Source organism: Suricata suricatta, chromosome 3 (assembly GCF_006229205.1).
Source record: "Suricata suricatta isolate VVHF042 chromosome 3, meerkat_22Aug2017_6uvM2_HiC, whole genome shotgun sequence".
NCBI classification, from domain to species: Eukaryota; Metazoa; Chordata; class Mammalia; order Carnivora; family Herpestidae; genus Suricata; species Suricata suricatta.
This window is the reverse complement of record NC_043702.1, coordinates 121,198,052-121,214,043: the sequence shown is the minus strand read 5'-3', so window position 1 is coordinate 121,214,043 and position 15,992 is coordinate 121,198,052. Positions and strand designations below refer to the sequence as shown.

The 15,992-nt window shown below is 51.4% G+C and overlaps 1 protein-coding gene across 1 annotated transcript; it reads left to right on the top strand.

The window, feature by feature from the left end:
• Positions 1-443: 443 nt before the first annotated feature.
• MYOC (myocilin) lies at positions 444-13,945 on the top strand. Its single transcript, XM_029933071.1, has 3 exons — positions 444-1,109; positions 11,091-11,216; positions 12,579-13,945. Exons 1-3 carry the CDS (start codon positions 548-550, stop codon positions 13,361-13,363), a joined length of 1,473 nt encoding a protein of 490 aa, XP_029788931.1. The 5' UTR covers positions 444-547; the 3' UTR covers positions 13,364-13,945.
• Positions 13,946-15,992: the final 2,047 nt, after the last annotated feature.

The window sequence follows — 15,992 nt, the reverse complement described above, 5'->3', positions numbered from 1 at the left end:
CACTGCCACAGGGACAGAGGGACTGTGTCTTAGGAATGATCTGCATCATTGCTAGCACAGTCCGTAACACAGAGCAGGTCTCGATAAAATTTGCAGGGTAAATGGAAATACGACCTAGAAATAAATCCTTACTGAAATCAACCCACAAGTAGTCCCTGTTGGAAGAAGTGGGCATGTGTGAACGTGTGCACACAAAAAGGGGGAGGGTGTGTGTGGGGAGAATATTAGAGGGGTCTGGGGTGCAGAAAGCGAGACATTCTTTTTTAAAAGAAACTCAAGACAGACTTCTGGAATGTCATACTCTAAGAAGTTTTGCTGGCCATGAGAAAACAATTCCCCTGTGCCTGGCCCCACCCAGCCTCACGTGGCCACCTCTCCCCCTCCCGGCCCCCTGTCGTGCAGGGGTGGCTCCCCGGTATATATAAACCTCTGAGAAGCCCAGGCGTGAACCGGCAGGGCCACTCGTGCAGACACCTCACAGAGCAGGACAGCCGTCCCCGGGAAGCCTCGCCCAGTCTCGGCACCTCACTGCAGCTGCAGGCCCGACATGCCAGCTTTCCGGCTGCTACTCCTGGCCTGCCTGGTGTGGGGCTTAGGGGCCAGGACAGCCCAGCTCCGGAAGGCCAATGACCGGAGTGGCCGATGCCAGTACACCTTCAGCGTGGCCAGCCCCAACGAGTCCAGCTGCCCCGAGCAGGGCCAGGCCATGTCCGCCATCCAGGACCTGCAGAGAGACAGTGATGCCCAGCGTGCAGACCTGGAGTCCGCCAAAGCCCGCCTCAGCTCCCTGGAGGGCCTCCTCCGCCAGCTGACCCTGGACAAAGCCGCGGGGCCCCCGGCCGCCCAGGAGGGGCTGCAGAGGGAGCTGGGCGCCCTGAGAAGAGAGCGAGCACAGCTGGAGACCCAAGCCCGGGAGCTGGAGACCGCCTACAGCAACCTGCTCCGGGACAAGGCAGCTCTGGAGGAAGAGAAGAGGCAACTGAGGGAGGAAAATGAGGATCTGGTGCAGAGGCTGGAAAACAGCAGCCAGGAGGTGGCAAGGCTGAGGAGGGACCAGTGTCCCCAGGCCCGCAGCACCCCTCAGGACGTGCCACCAGGTTCCAGGGAAGGTAAGAATGGGGGGGGGGGGGTGAGGGGGTCCCTGAGTCCAGAAGGTGGCATGGCTCACAGTGACCTGTTACAGGTGGCCCGGGCTGGCCTCTGCCGCCCTCCCGTCTCTCCCGCCGTCCTGCACGAGGCAGACGAGGGAAGGAGAGCTGAGCAAGCAGCCTCACAGAATACTAGTCACCTTGCTCCTGGCAGTGCTGTTCGGGTCAGGGGTCCCTCGGTCTGGTGGCTCCCGGGACGGTTCTCACAGTCACAGTAAAGTGAGAAACACGAGACCAGGTGAGCTGTATATGTAGATGATCAGTAGAAGGTTCCCAACTAGGCTTTTAAGAAAACTATCCTTCGGTGAACCTTTGGAGATTGTGATTCCTGCCTCTTGTTAAAGTGACCTCGATTTATAAAATGACAATCGATTTATGAAATCATGATAGACAGTCGGGTTTTTTTAATGTCCTTTCTTGGCAAAATAAAAAGGTGGTGACCCTTTGTCGGGTTCCTCAATATGTTGTGTTTTGCAAATTTTCGACCTCTTTGCCCAATCGGAAGCACCTGCGTTTAAGTCACTAGGCAACTCCTTGTGGTGGCTCTGAGATGCTCGGCTGTTCGTCCTGGTCCCTGCTCGAAGGTGAGTCTGTGAGCATTCGCTGTAGAGAGGGAATGCTCTCCCCCTTAGTTGGGAAGTTAGTATTTGTGTCACTTTTTGTGAAGCTGTGCTCCCAGATACTCCCTGTTTGATAGATTTCCCAATCAGGGGGGAACAAGCAAGCAAATCCAGTTGTGGGACAGTTAGTCCAGACTCTTCAGAGATGTCAGCGTCAAGAAAGTCAGGAGGGGTGGCTTGTTCTGGATTAAAGGATGCTAAAGAGATGCAGTGGCCAAATGTAGTGCCTGCTTTGGACTGGCTCCTGCCTCCGGCGGGCAGGGGGGAGCTACAAGGACAGGCTTGGAATCGTTGAGGAAATTTGAATATAGGCTGCTTATTAGGTCATGCTATTGATAATTGCTCTTGTGATTGTCTCTGGGTGAGAGACGGTGTGGTGGTTATGGAGAATATCTCCCGAAGAGATACTCAAGTACTTAGGGGGAAGGTGTCAGAGTGGATGCAATTTCCTTTCAGGTGGTGCAGCGAAGACTATAACTATGGAAAGAGTGACAGAAAGGTAAAACAAACACAGCAAAGGCTTAACAATCCTTGACTCTCCATGAATAGCACATGGCAGCAGGGGAGTGGGTGGGTGCGTGGGTGGGGCTTATTGTACTATTCTTTCAACTTTTCAAAAAGCTTAGAGATGATCAAAATAAAACGATGGGAAGTTATTTTCTAAAAAGGCTTTCTATATGAAAGGCGAAGTCCGAAAATAAGCAAGACCAACAAACCTGAACATCAGTGCCTGGGTGTGACCTTGGGCAAGTCCTTCAACCTCTCTGCACCTGAACTTCCTACCCCAGACACGGTAATGAGAATTCCTACTGTGAAGGATGTTTGTGGGGCTCGAACGAAGGAAATAACTCTAAAGTGGAAAGGGTTTTTAAAGACCCTGTATTACTGTAGTTGGAAGAGATTTGATTCCAAATTTTACAACAAAATGGAATGAGGCCCCAAGGGCCCCGGGTTGCATGGTGATCAGGGGTTGCACTAAAACTTGCTGAACTCAAGTCTTTGAGCACAAATAAAAGAATCAGTATTAATAGGAACATTATGAAGCATTACTTATTTCTGATTGTTATGTGAATGGACTCACCTTCTCAACAAAAACCCGTGTGCGTGTGTGTAAACAGAGGCAACGCTTTGGGTTTTTTTTTTATTGTCCTGTGGTCATTTAACAAGCCTTAGGGAATTTATTGATGTGCTCTCTAATTTTACATTTCTTTTTGTTCTTGCCAGCTATTCTACTTTTGAAATAAGGACAACAGCCCATTAGAGTGAATTCCCAGCTTGGAAACTCTTTTTAGCAGTGGGGTTTTTTTCATGAGCAGGAAATTACATTAGCACAAGAACTTAGAGCTGCAAAAGTGGCCTGGAAAGTGTCTGATCCACTGGCTCATTTGTGCTGAGGTGAAAACAGGGCCAGAGCTGGTCCCTGGCCACCTAGCCAGGTAAAGGCAGAGTTCAGTTCCTGCTCTTCCTGGGGTCCAGGAGCCCTTCGGACCCTGACGTGACCCCTTGTTTATAGAACCTAATGGTAAAAGCCAGGAAGGCTGCGTTGAAGCATCAGGAAAAGAAATGTTTGGAACCAAAGATGGACTTCAAAGTCCTAGATCTGAGGGTAAAGGGATTTCTGAGCAGCTGGAGTTAAAGTGTGGGTGTGCTCCGTGTAGGGGTGGCAAGAGCCAAGGCTCAGGGCAGGGGAGGCTATGTGAGCCCAGCCCAGGGAGGCCGCAGAAGGTGGACTTTTCTTCCTCTGCCAGTCATCCAGACTGTCACCACTGCTGTCTTTATGGTGTAATTGTTACATAGAAAAAGATCTCCTTACAATCACAGAAATCACTTGTTCTTGTGCGTGTGCGCACGCACATGTGCGCCAGAGAGTTGAGATATTATACATACGATTTTTTAGTAATAATTTTGCAGCAAAAAGTCTGAAAACCTATTACATAAGCCTAAGAGAAAAACACAGATCACCACAAGATCTGTCAGAGTCGGTCATTAGTGCCCTGAGAGAAGCCCACTTTTCCCTTTACTCTGCATCTGCTCTGGACTGTCCCTTGCGGAGAGAAGTCTGGGATCCGGGCTTGTGTGCAGTGACTTACACAGGTCGTGATCCCAGGGAGACCATGAATCAGGGGCGGGGGAGAGTGAGTCAGGAAGGAAGGGGAGCCCATAAGGAAGGGGGACATTCTCCAGTGGGTCCCCACAGTGGGTGGTGGTCCCCACCAAATTCTGCCAGAGAGCTGTGTAGAATGAGGCAGAGAGGGGGTGCCTGGATGGTTTAGTCCGACTTTAGCTCAGGTCATGATCTCACAATTGGAGAGTTCAAGCCCTGCATCCTACTCTGCTGACAGCAGAGAGCCTGCTAGGGTTGGGATTCTCTCTATCGCCCCGCCCCCTCAAAAATGAATAAACATTAAAAAAAAAAGAAGCAGCAAGGAGGAGGAAGTGGGGAGGAGGGAAGAGCAGGGGGAAGGAGGGGGAGGAGGAGGGAGGAGGAGGGAACTTGCGTTGGGATTCTCTCTGTCCCCCCTGCCCCCTCAAAAATGAATAAACATTAAAAAAAAGGAGGAGGAGGGAGGAGGAGGAAGAGAAGAAGAAGACGATGAAGAAGAAGAAGCAGCATGCAGCCAAGGAAGGGAGCTTTGATTCTCAGATCCCACGGAGGCATCAGTCAGAGAAGCCGGCAGGGCAGCTGAGGCCGGGTGGGCAGGAGATGAAGGAGGAGCCCCAGAGGTGTTCAAGGCAAGGGCCGCAGGCAGCACTCCGCCGTGGCGGTGACCACGCAGATTAGAGGGCGGGCAGCCAGCACAGTGAGCGTGCGGTAAATGCATCCTAAGGACCAAGGGCCTTGTGCCTGAGCGGCCCCCCTGTTTTAACACATCATTCTATGATTGTAACCTTTACACGTACATAACATTTGTGTCACGCACAGTGATCCCAGAGACAGTGCGTGTTGGCACAATACGGGGGACATTAGTCTGCGGGCGAAATCTTCGCTTCCCTGGCAGTTTCTAGGGCAAGCTCCCTGGACCGTGTCTGCAAAGCGGAGGTACCAGAGGAAGGGCACAGCATATGGAAAGTTTCCAAAATTTTGCAATAGGCATGAACTTTTCAACCACGGCAGGACTGAAGAGAAACAAATAAAAGCCCTACAAATTTTTAGCCATTGGATACAATACAGTCCTTAATATTTTCATAACCTCTTTTTGTTTTCTCTCCACATTCAGAATGAAATATGAGCGATTTTTCAACATTCCAGAGAAATTTTGATTTTTGACACATTTTTATCAAGGGCACTTCATTTATAGTTTGAGCACAGCATAAATACTGAGGCTCAGAGAGGTTGAGTGACTTGCCCAAAGTCACACAGCTGGTACATGGCAGGCCCGAACTAGGAAGCTACAACTCAGGCCCAGGCCAGGCTCCTTCGCACAGTGGCTTCCCAGCTTCTGGGCCATGCATCCTCTCCCACAGGCTGCCCTCACGCCAGACAACTCTGCTCTGGGAGCTCGCCATTGCCAAATGCTCCTGGCTGAAACAACCGAGAAACAGCCAGCAGACTTGTCCTCCGGCCATCCACCTGCCAACTGAGAAAGGGCCTGGTCGTCGTTCTGGAACCCATTCCCTGGCTGAACGCTTCACTACAGCTCTTGTTTACTGCTAAGAAAGCAAGAGAGGGGTGGTTCCAGCAGCCAGTGAAGAGAGGCGTGGGGGTGGGGGGAGAGATGAGGGAGAGAGAGGGAAGGAAGAGGGAGGAAGAAAAGGGCCCTCTGTGCAGAGGTGCGAGGGCCTTGGTGGGACCAGGAAAGGAACTCAGCGCCAGCCAGGCCTGGGGCTCCCGCCCCCGTGGCAGCCGGCGGGAAGGCTGGGCTCCCTGGTGCCCCGTGGGGAGCTGTATGCACCCCGCTGGCATATGAGCTCGGCTCCAGGAGTGGGTCCCCCAAGGCTCTCAGCAGCTTGTCTAAGGCTGCTGGAAAAGCCTCAGGTACGGGTCTGGTCCAGTCAGGGCAGAGATGCCCCACTGCCGGTTAAGTCATGGCCTTTAGTTTAGGGGTTTTTTTTAATGTAAGTATTTATTTTTATATGTTTTAGAGACAGAGAATTAGTGGGGGAAGAGCAGAGGGAGAGGGTGGGAGAGAATCCCAAGCAGGCTTCATGCTCAGCTCAGCTTGGAACCTGACTACCTACTAGAACTCACCACCGTGAGATCATAACCTGAGCTGAAATCAAGAGTCAGATGCTTGACTAACCGAGTGGCCCAGGTGTCCCACTGCCTCTTTTTTTTAAATTTTTTTTTTAGTGTTTATTTTTGAGAGAGAGAGAGAGCGAGGGAGGGGCAGAGAGAGAGGGAGACACAGAATCTGAAGCAGGCTCCAGGCTCTGAGCTGTCAGCACAGAGCCCTATGCGGGGGCTCGAACCCATGAATCTTGAGATCATGTGCTGAGTGAAAATGCAGTATATAACTGTACTACATGACTGAGCCGTCTAGGCGCTCCCACCAGGGCCTCTTAATATAAAAATTAGATAGAATGAAAATGCAATATGAACTATATAAGTAAACTCTACCTAGCACCCTAGGGCTGAGGGAAGGTCCCAGAGGAAGGACAGACTTGGAAGGGGTCAGGCCTCACAGAGGAAGGTGCTCCTCAGAGAGCAGAGGAGCTGGCCACTTTGCCCAGGCTACATCCCGAATGCCACCTCCCGAGTGGGACTGGGAGCCTGCAGTGTGGGTGCAGTGGAGTCAGGGACAGCCGTGGCGCCGACTGGGGGCTTGCAGAGGAGGCCGGCAAAGCAAAGGGTCCCTGTGCAGGGACTCTGGGGTCCACATTAACAGGCTGTGGGAAGGTCATGGCCTGGCCGAAGCGGCAAGGTCACAGAGGAACCGCATCTTGGCTGGGGCAGGGCTCCACCAGATGGCCTCACACGGCCAAGACAGCCTCCCTACCACACCATCCCCATCTTCCTCCACGATATCCCCCCAGCGCCCTCTACTGAGAAAGCCTGATGTCGTACTCATTTGAAAGGAGAAATGCCTCATTTTTCAGAAAGCATATATACAAGCGTGCATTTGGCACTGAGGGGCAATTAATTTATAGCTGAGCCACCTCTCCACTGCAGGGTGGAGAGGTTCACAACTGCCATGGCCTTGGCAGACACGGGTTCAAATCCTAGTCTACTACCTCCGCTGCTAACCAGCTGTGTGTCCTTGGGCAAGTTACTGAACCTCTCTGTGCCTCAGTTTCCTCTTCTGCAAAATGCAAAGAATATCGTCCACATCAGGACCTTTATGTGGAATAGAGGTGATGATAGCAAGCTCCTAGCACAGCGCCTGGCTCATGGGAGGCACGTAATAAGTGGTGGCAATAATTAAATTAGGTGCAGAAGTCCTAAAGCCTTATCCATTTCTTTAAAAGCTGTGAAGGTATCAGATCACATAAATAATTTACATGAAACTGCTTAGGAAGGTGGAAAGAGCTGCAAGAACCTGTTAATCATCTCTTTCCACAAAGCATCTGTGTATCAGCTGTCTTGTTTCCCCGCTTTCTTTATCCCCTCTGTGGCTAGACAGGGCCTTTTTCTTAATTCTCTTCTCATTGACTGGCAGGTGTGTGCCTTACCTTTTTTCAGCATAGGTCTGTTTCTCAGGAAATCACTGAGCGATGTGATCACCCCAGCCACGTTCACAGAATCAGATACTGTGCCCAGATGCACCGAGGAAGGGGCCGGCACGGGGGAGGCGTGGCTCACGGTGGCACTAGCATGGCAACTGTGGGTCCTGGAGGGAACTTGGGTGGGGCAAGGGAACTTTCTACAAGTTTTGTACAGCTGCCACTGCAGTATTTCTCTCTCACCTCACGTTGCCTAAACTAGTTCCAGTGTTCTGAAAATTAACTGAAACAGTTAAAGAAGTTGGAATTACTCTAGGGAATGGTCAGTGAAGGTCCAGGGAAAGGTACCAAGGAAAATAAAACAGCTCACTTCCGGGAGTTTGCTCATTTTGAGAAAGTGCCCTGCCAAGGGTCACCTCTGCTCAGTGGGAGCAGTCCGGCAGGCAGGGTGGGGGTGGGGGGTGCTCCTGATGGTCAGGGGTCAAGGCTCTGTTGCTGTGTTTTAAGCCTAAGAGAGAGAGCAGGCATGGGGATGGGAGAGGCCTACGGAGAGCAGGGAGGCCTGCACGCCAGGAAGCAAGGAGAGTTACAACCGCTCTGCTCGCCCGCGGGAAAAGGAAGAGGCTCCTCACTCTTACCTTTTCCTGGCAGCACAGAAAAGCAGGGAACCTCGGACCCCCACCCCTCTGCTATGTTGCCCAGAGGGCAGCACCAATTACCTGGCTCAGGTGTGGGGGTGGGGAGCATGGGAGCGCTGGCCCTGGACAGGAAGGAGTGGCTGGTCCCCAGGTCAGTCTAGGAAAAATACAAGTGAGCTAGTGAATCAGCCTCTGCCCTGGGTCCCCTTCTGGGTCAAGGCAAGAGTGCCTGCTTGGGATTCTCTTTCTCCCTCTCTCTTTGCCCCTCCCCAACTCAGGTGTGTGAAGAGCAGAGGAGTTTCCTCACCCGCACAGATCTTCAGGCAGACAGAAGGCGATTCCGGGAACCAAATTCACTTCCCAGGACCCTCGCGGGGACATTTGTACTGTCCAAGGGGTCCTTGTGCCCCAAGCAGCCTGGAGTGAACCCATGGGAGTCCTCAGCTGGACCATGAATTCCTCGTGGGGACCATGGATCAACTGTGTCTCGTTCACCCTTAGACTCCACTTGTAGCACAGCCTTGCAGTGCCAGGCGCTCAGGAGGGCTGGCTCTGTAGGTGGTGGACAGCTCCCCGAGCCTGGGGAGACTGAAGCCCTGCCGTGGCCTTGGAGGTGTCCCCATTCGCCCTCGGAGTCTGGGCTGCACAGCCAGGATGCCCTTAGCTGGCTATACATTTTAGCTTAAGGGTCTTAAGTGCTCACACAGCCCACTCTGGACTGGGGACCTCGGGGCGGGAGGACACAGGCCCTCAGGACGGTCACAGGCCTGCAGAGAGCATGGCAGGCGGCAGCTGGAGCAAGGCCACAGCTCAGCTACGTGGCCCTTCACAAGCCTGAGAGCTTCATTTTTTTTTTAACTTTATTTATTTTGAGAGAGAGAGAGAGGGAGCATGCATGCACATGCTCCCTCTGGTTGGGGAGGGGCAAAGAGAGAGGGAGAGAGAGAATCCCAAACAGGCTCCGAGTTGTCAGCAGAGAGTCCAAGGCGGGGCTCGAACTCACAAGCTGTGAGATCATGACCTGAACCAAAATCATCTGACTGAGCCCTCTAGGCGCCCCACTCCTGAGAGCTTCTAGGCTGGATGGGAAATGTTCTCCACCTCCTTCTGGTACCGTCATTCACTGAAGCTAAATACCAGAAACTGTAAGAAGCACCTGAGTCCAGACATGTGAAAATGGGGAAGAATGTGTGGCTTAACCCAGACGAAGTGTGGCAGAGCCAGAAGTGTTGAGTATTCTGTTGTAAATTTCTGTGTCTGAGAAGCAACGTGAGCTAAGAAGTGACAGAAGACAGAATGTCTGCCTGGCCCTGTCGGCTGTGCAGGAACCCAGCCCCAGGCACGGCACCGACTGCCCTCAGGGACGGTGGCATGGGAGCCCTGAGTGGGGTGGTGACCCCAGGGGCCGAGAACTGACTGAGACGGCAGCAAGAGCCAGGCCAATATTCTAAGCATCTTATTCTGAGGTTTTGAGGTCTGGGCCTCGCATTTGACTCACCTGCTAGCCTGCCTTTCAGATGCAAGCCCACCAAGCCCGCTTCCACGGCCCACCCCGCCCCTATCAGTGATCACACTCAAGGCCACTGTCTGCCTCCCTCATCCCAGAGCCTGGTACCAGAAAAGTAGGGATGGCCCCTACGCCCCAGGACCTGCTGCAGTTATCCACAGCAGCCAATCCCAAGCCTGTTACCTGGCCCCACTCATTCCTTCCCATAGGAAAAAGCAACAAAGGCTCCTGCCCATGTCCCCTCCCTCCTGAGTGAACCCTGGTGCTTCCCCCTGTGGCCCCTATGGTGCGTGCCCCTTGAGATCAGCGAGTAACTGTCACTTCACGAGTGATCAGCTCCTGATCAGCCGGCCTCACACGCCCACATCATAAACCTACATCTGAAAACAGCTAAGCCTGGTTCCCACAGCTGCCAGTTTTTTGTTGCACTCAAGGACTCCTGTGTCACCCGAATCCTAACCCAGAGTAGCAGTGTGTGACACAGTGTGGTAACTTCTCACCAGTGTCTCCCACACCCCTTCCCTTCTCTATGCCAACCCCCTCCCCTGCCCGCAAGTTCCTATAGGAACCCTGCCCACTTTCTCCTGGTCCAAAGCTGGTCTCTGAGAGGGACGGGACTGCATACTTCAATGGGGTGTGTAAAGCTGCATGTGTTACTTCTGACAGAAACATTTGCATCATGACAAGGAATTTATGTCATGCAGGGAATTGTTAATTGTTGAATTCCGGGCATCCCAGAAAATGCTAAGGACCTTCTCAGTATCCCAGAATCACACCTCACCTGCTCACAAATTAGACCCTCTAGTGGGAATTATTTTAATGGGTATGGGCTTACTTTATTTTGAATACCCTACTCTGTGCTAGGGATGTGGCTGCTATGCCATGTATTATTTGTGACCTTTTTATCATGAAAAACTTCTAAACATTCATGAAAGTTGAGGCACCAACATGAACTCTGGTTCCAACAGGTGTCCAACAAGCCCAATTTTGTTTATCCTCCCCCAACACTATATAATTATTATCTTTTTTGAGAGAGAGAGAGAGAGAGAGAGAGGAAAGAGGGAGAGAGAGAAGGAGAGGGACAGAGAGGGGAGGGGAAGAGAGGAAAGAGGAGGGGAGACAGAGGGAAGAAGGAAGGGAGGGAGAGGGATGGAGGGAGGGAGGGAGGGAGGGAGGGAGGGAGGGAGGGAGAGAGAGAGAGAGAGAGAATGAATCTGAAGTAGGCTCTACACTCAGCAAGGAGCTGACTCGGGGCTTGATCCCATGACCCCTAGGATCCTGACCTGATCTGAAATCGAGAGTTGGATACTTAACTGACAGAGCCAAGTGTCCCTTGTTACCTCTTTTAAAGTTTTATGTATTTAATAAATTTCTACACCAAGCATGGGGCTCAAACTCATGACCTCGGGTCAAGAGTCACATGCCCTTCTGACTGAGCCACCCAGGCGCCCTTACATGTTTATCTTAAATCTCAAACATCATCATATCTCTAGAAGCCTATTTAAATACCATCCTCAAGATAGTCATTGGGCCACTTTTCCTCACAGTATGAGTTTGTCTCTTTCTTTTAATATAGTTTCTAAATGGAACATGGAGACTGTGAACTTCCAGGAACTGAAGTCAGAGTTAACTGAGGTTCCTGCTTCCCGGATCCTGAAGGAGAGCTCATCTGGCCATCCCAGGAGTGAAGAGGGAGACCCTGGTATAAAACTAAATTTCTTCCCTTTTGTACACACGTGGTCTTTATCTGTGACTAGTTCTGTGTTCAGAGTTGGTCAGCCCAGAGCACCGGTAAGCCCTGGCAGAGAGGGTGGGGGGAGAGGAAGAGCCCCTTTCTCCTCCCTTTCCAGGGCATTCTGGGAGGAAGTCAGCCTTTCCCTAACATGGGGGATGGTGGGCTCAGCTGGGCTGTAGAGGGTGGAGGCTAGGGAGGTGAGGGGGTGGGGGGAAGGTGAGAGATATGTTTATTTCACCCACTCAATTGCCACATAGAATTACTTTTTTTTTATTAAAAAATGTTTTTAATGTTTATTTTTGAGAGAGAGACAGACCCAACATAAGCAGGGGAAGGAACAGAGAGAGAGGGAGACACAGAATCCGAAGCAGGCTCCAGAGCTGTCAGCACAGACCCCAACATGGGGCTTGAACTTGTGAACCACGAGATCATGCCCTGAGCTGAAGCTGGACGCTAAACCAACTGAGTCACCCAGGTGCCCCTATCTATTTCTGAAGGAAAGAGAGACAGAGTGTGAGCAGGGGAGTAGCAGAGAGAAAGGGAGACACAGAATCTGAAGTAGGCTCCAGGCTCTGAGCTGTCGGCACAGAGCCCATTGCAGGGTCAGACTCACGAACCATGAGATCATGACCTGAGCTAATGTCAGACGCTTACTGACTGAGCCACCCAGGCGCCCTTTGTTTCATTTTTTAAAATGAAGTAGATCAGACATGAAAGTCATAAACAGTAGCATGATGAAAGCCCATGAGTTCCCACCGGCTTAAATCAATGATCAGAAACACAGTTTGAAGCCCTCTGTGCAGCCTTCATCTTTGGAAGTTCAATTCATATGCCATAGTGGTAACCTAATAGTTGCTGGGCATTTACTCTGTACCAAGCACCCAACACGTATAATTACATTTAAAATTTACAACAACTTTACTACCCAAAACACTATCCCCCTTTACAAATGAGAAAGCTAAGGTGGAGGATGGTGAGGGACTTGAAAGTCACAGAGCCAGCAGATAGCGGAGCCTGAGTTTAAAAGTTTTTAATTTGTTAGTTATTTTTGAGAAAGACAGAGAGAGTGCAAGCTGGGCAGGGGCAGAGAGAGAATCCCAAGCAGGCTCCGAGACGTCAGGGCAGATCCCGACATGGGGTCAAACTCACAAAACTGTGAGACGACCTGAGATGAAATCGAAAGTCAGATGTCTACCCAACTGAGCCCCCCAGCGCCCTGGCAGAGCCTGAATTTACACCCAGATGTTCTGTCTCTGGGTTCTGGATTTTACCACTTCCACGCGGTGGGAAGGTGTTTTATGCTTTGTTTTGTCTTTAATTCACCACCAGGATGCGGAGAACTGGTTTGGGTGGGGGAGCCGCTCACCCTGAGAAGAGCTGACACAATCACTGGCAAGTACGGCGTGTGGATGAGAGACCCGAAGCCCGCCTACCCCTACACGCAGGAGACCACCTGGAGAATCGACACCGTGGGCACGGACATCCGCCAGGTGTTCGAGTACGACCTGAGCAGCCAGTTCCTGCAGGGCTACCCTTCCAAGGTCCACGTGCTGCCCAGGCCGCTGGAGAGCACGGGTGCCGTGGTGTACCAGGGGAGCCTCTACTTCCAGGGGGCCCAGACCAGAACTGTGATCAGATACGAGCTCAACACCGAGACAGTGAAGGCTGAGAAGGAGATCCCTGGGGCGGGCTACCACGGGCAGTTCCCGTATTCCTGGGGCGGCTACACGGACATTGACCTGGCTGTGGACGAGACGGGCCTCTGGGTCATCTACAGCACCCAGGAGGCCAAAGGCGCCATTGTTCTCTCCAAACTGAACCCAGAGAACCTGGAGCTTGGACAAACCTGGGAGACTAACATCCGAAAGCAGTCAGTGGCCAATGCCTTCATCATCTGCGGCCACTTGTACACCGTCAGCAGCTACTCGTCACCTGATGCCACCATCAACTTTGTGTATGACACCGGCACGGGGCGCAGCAGGGCCCTGACTGTCCCCTTCAAGAACCGCTACAAGTACAGCAGCATGGTGGATTATAACCCCCTGGAGAAGAAGCTCTTTGCCTGGGACAACTTCAACATGGTCACCTATGACATCAGACTCTCCACGATGTGAAAAGTGTCCCCCCCACCATCAGAGAAGGCAACGGGAGATGACCTGTGGGGCTCCTGAGGGGACGGCCAGCCAGCCGAAGCCCACGCAGCTCTTCTCTGCTTTCTAAGCTTTCATTACTAATCCAGAAGAATACGCATCATCGCTATGCCTGTGTGGAAATAGCCACCAGGGGATTTAGACGGTTGCACGATAATTCTTTCCTTTTCTCAGGTTTCACAGAGCTGTTGAACCAAAACGGTTCAGGTTTGGTGATCTGAGGCAAAAGCTCTAATGCATAGTAGTCTCATCATGAAAACTACAAGGCTTTTTATAAAAGGCACTCACTGGCTAAAAGAGGGTATGTTTGGAGAAGAGTTTGTGTAGAACAGCTCACCCCATGTGGCATCCAGGGTCATTCCCGGCATGTTGCATGGTTCCTGTAAGCCACAGATACAAAGTGGCATTTCTAGAGGCGGGATGGCTCCTGTGGCCAGCGCTGAACATATACATAGTCAGCTTCTAAAGCTTCACGTGTTGTCCAGTGGCTGTTACGTAACCTTTGACCTGGGAAATAAAGTGATCTTACACGCCGTCCTCCTTGAACTTTGTGGGATACTTTGCTCAGTAGGAAAGTTCAGATTCCAACCATCAGATCATTTTTTAGGGTTGGGAGCTGTGACTGCCGGATGCGAACGGTGTGTACAAGTGTGTGCACACACGTGTGTGACTGAGTGGCCTGCACCTGGTTTTGAGATGCCACCCAGGATGACACCGGGCCAACAGTGGAATCCGCCCCTCCTCCACAGTCCACCTCCTGGTGCTCTAGGTCTTTCCCAAACTATCTTTTCATCTTTCCCCAGCTCACCCTGTCTTCATCCTGGCTCCATGCCCGTTCTCCTTTGCTGTCATGGGCATGAATTTCATAAACCACAACCTCCGGTGAGCAAATCTCACACCACTAATTTTTAGTAACTGAACCTCATTGCCCTCTTGAGGAGCCATCGTACCTACGGGTAGAACATTCCGTCTTGCCAGTTCAGCTTGGACTCTGTCCCACCAGCAGGTTTTCAGTCAATTCAGGTTGTCTGTCCTCCTCCTGGCACCTGTGCTCGAGGGAGCCGGGGTATGGGCACCGGGGTAAGGAGGAAGGGGAATCCAGCCAGAGATTCTTATCACACCTGCTTTTAGTCACCAGTGCAGGTTCCAGAATTTGCTGCCCACACACACGTCTCCATATCCAGTTCCAGTCACAGTGTCCTATATGTCCCGATGGCCAGCCCCATCAGGTGGCCTGCTTCTAGCCTGTTCTGTGTCCCATTAGGACACACCCAGGGTGCTCAGGCCCTGCACCCTAGGGTGCTCAGGCCCTTTCTCCTAGATTGACCTCAGTTTCCCTTTTTCTCTCCTGTGGGTGCAGGGCCACTTCTTAGACCTTAGCCATGAATGCAGGATTTACCTGGGAGCAGCAACAACTCATTCTGCCTTCTCATGCCCCAAACCATGTGGGACACAAAGGCCTGACAGGAACCCTCTAGAATCTAAGCTCTTTTCCTCACCTTTTCCCTCACTTCCCCCAGACTTTATGCAGACTGCAGGGACGCGAGGGTCAAGCCCTTTATTTATCTTTCTCAATGGGACCAGGGCTCAGCCTTTGGATTTCCAAGAGAGCCAGCTCTTAAAAGTCAAAACCTTGACTTTTTTTTTTTTTAATTAAAAAACAAGTGTTTGTATAGGGGCACCTGGGTGGCTCAGTTGGTTAAGCATCCGACTTTGGCTCAAGTCATGATCTCATAGTTCATGAGCCTGAGCCCTGCATCAGGCTCTGTGCTGCCAACCCTGGAGTCTGCTTCAGATTCTGCGTCTCCCTTTCTCTCTGCTTCTCCCCTGCTCACTCTCTGTCTCTCTCAAAAATAAACACTAAAAGAATTTTAACGTTTATTTTTGAGAAAGAGAGTGTGCACACACAAACAGGCGAGGGGGAGGGGCAGAGAGAAAGAGAGACAGAGGATCGGAAGCAGTCTCTGCACTGACAGCAGAGAGCCAGATGCAGGGCTCGAACTCATGAACTGTGTGATCATGACCTGAGCCAAAATCAGATGCTTTACCTACCGAGCCACCCAGGTGCCCCCAAACCTTGACTTTAAAGACAATTCCTTCTATCATGAGTTCTAAAAAGTGTACTTTGGGAAGCAAAACCAAGAATTTAACTTTTCTTCCCCACTGAGTCAACCCTCATTGAGGCTATGCATGCCACACTGCAGAGGAAAAGGTGTGAGTTCTCCTCACAGGTGTATTTTCCAGCTCAGGCCACCATAACTAAGGGTCATGGATGGAGGGGCTAAATAAAACAACAGGATTTATTCTCTCACAGTTTTGGAGGCCAGAAGTCTGAGATCAGCATGTCAGCAGGCCTTGTAGAGGCTGCCTTCTCCCTATATCTCCACACAGCCTTCCTTCTCTGTGTGTCTGTCCTAATCTCCTCTTTTATAAGAAAGACAGTTGAATTGGATTAGGGCCCACCCTCAATGACCCAATTTTAACATAATTACCTCTGTAAAGGCCTTGTCTCCAAAGTTGGTCACATTCTGAGGTCCTAGTAGTTAGAACTTTGACATATGAATTTGGTATGGGGTACACAATTCAGTCCGTA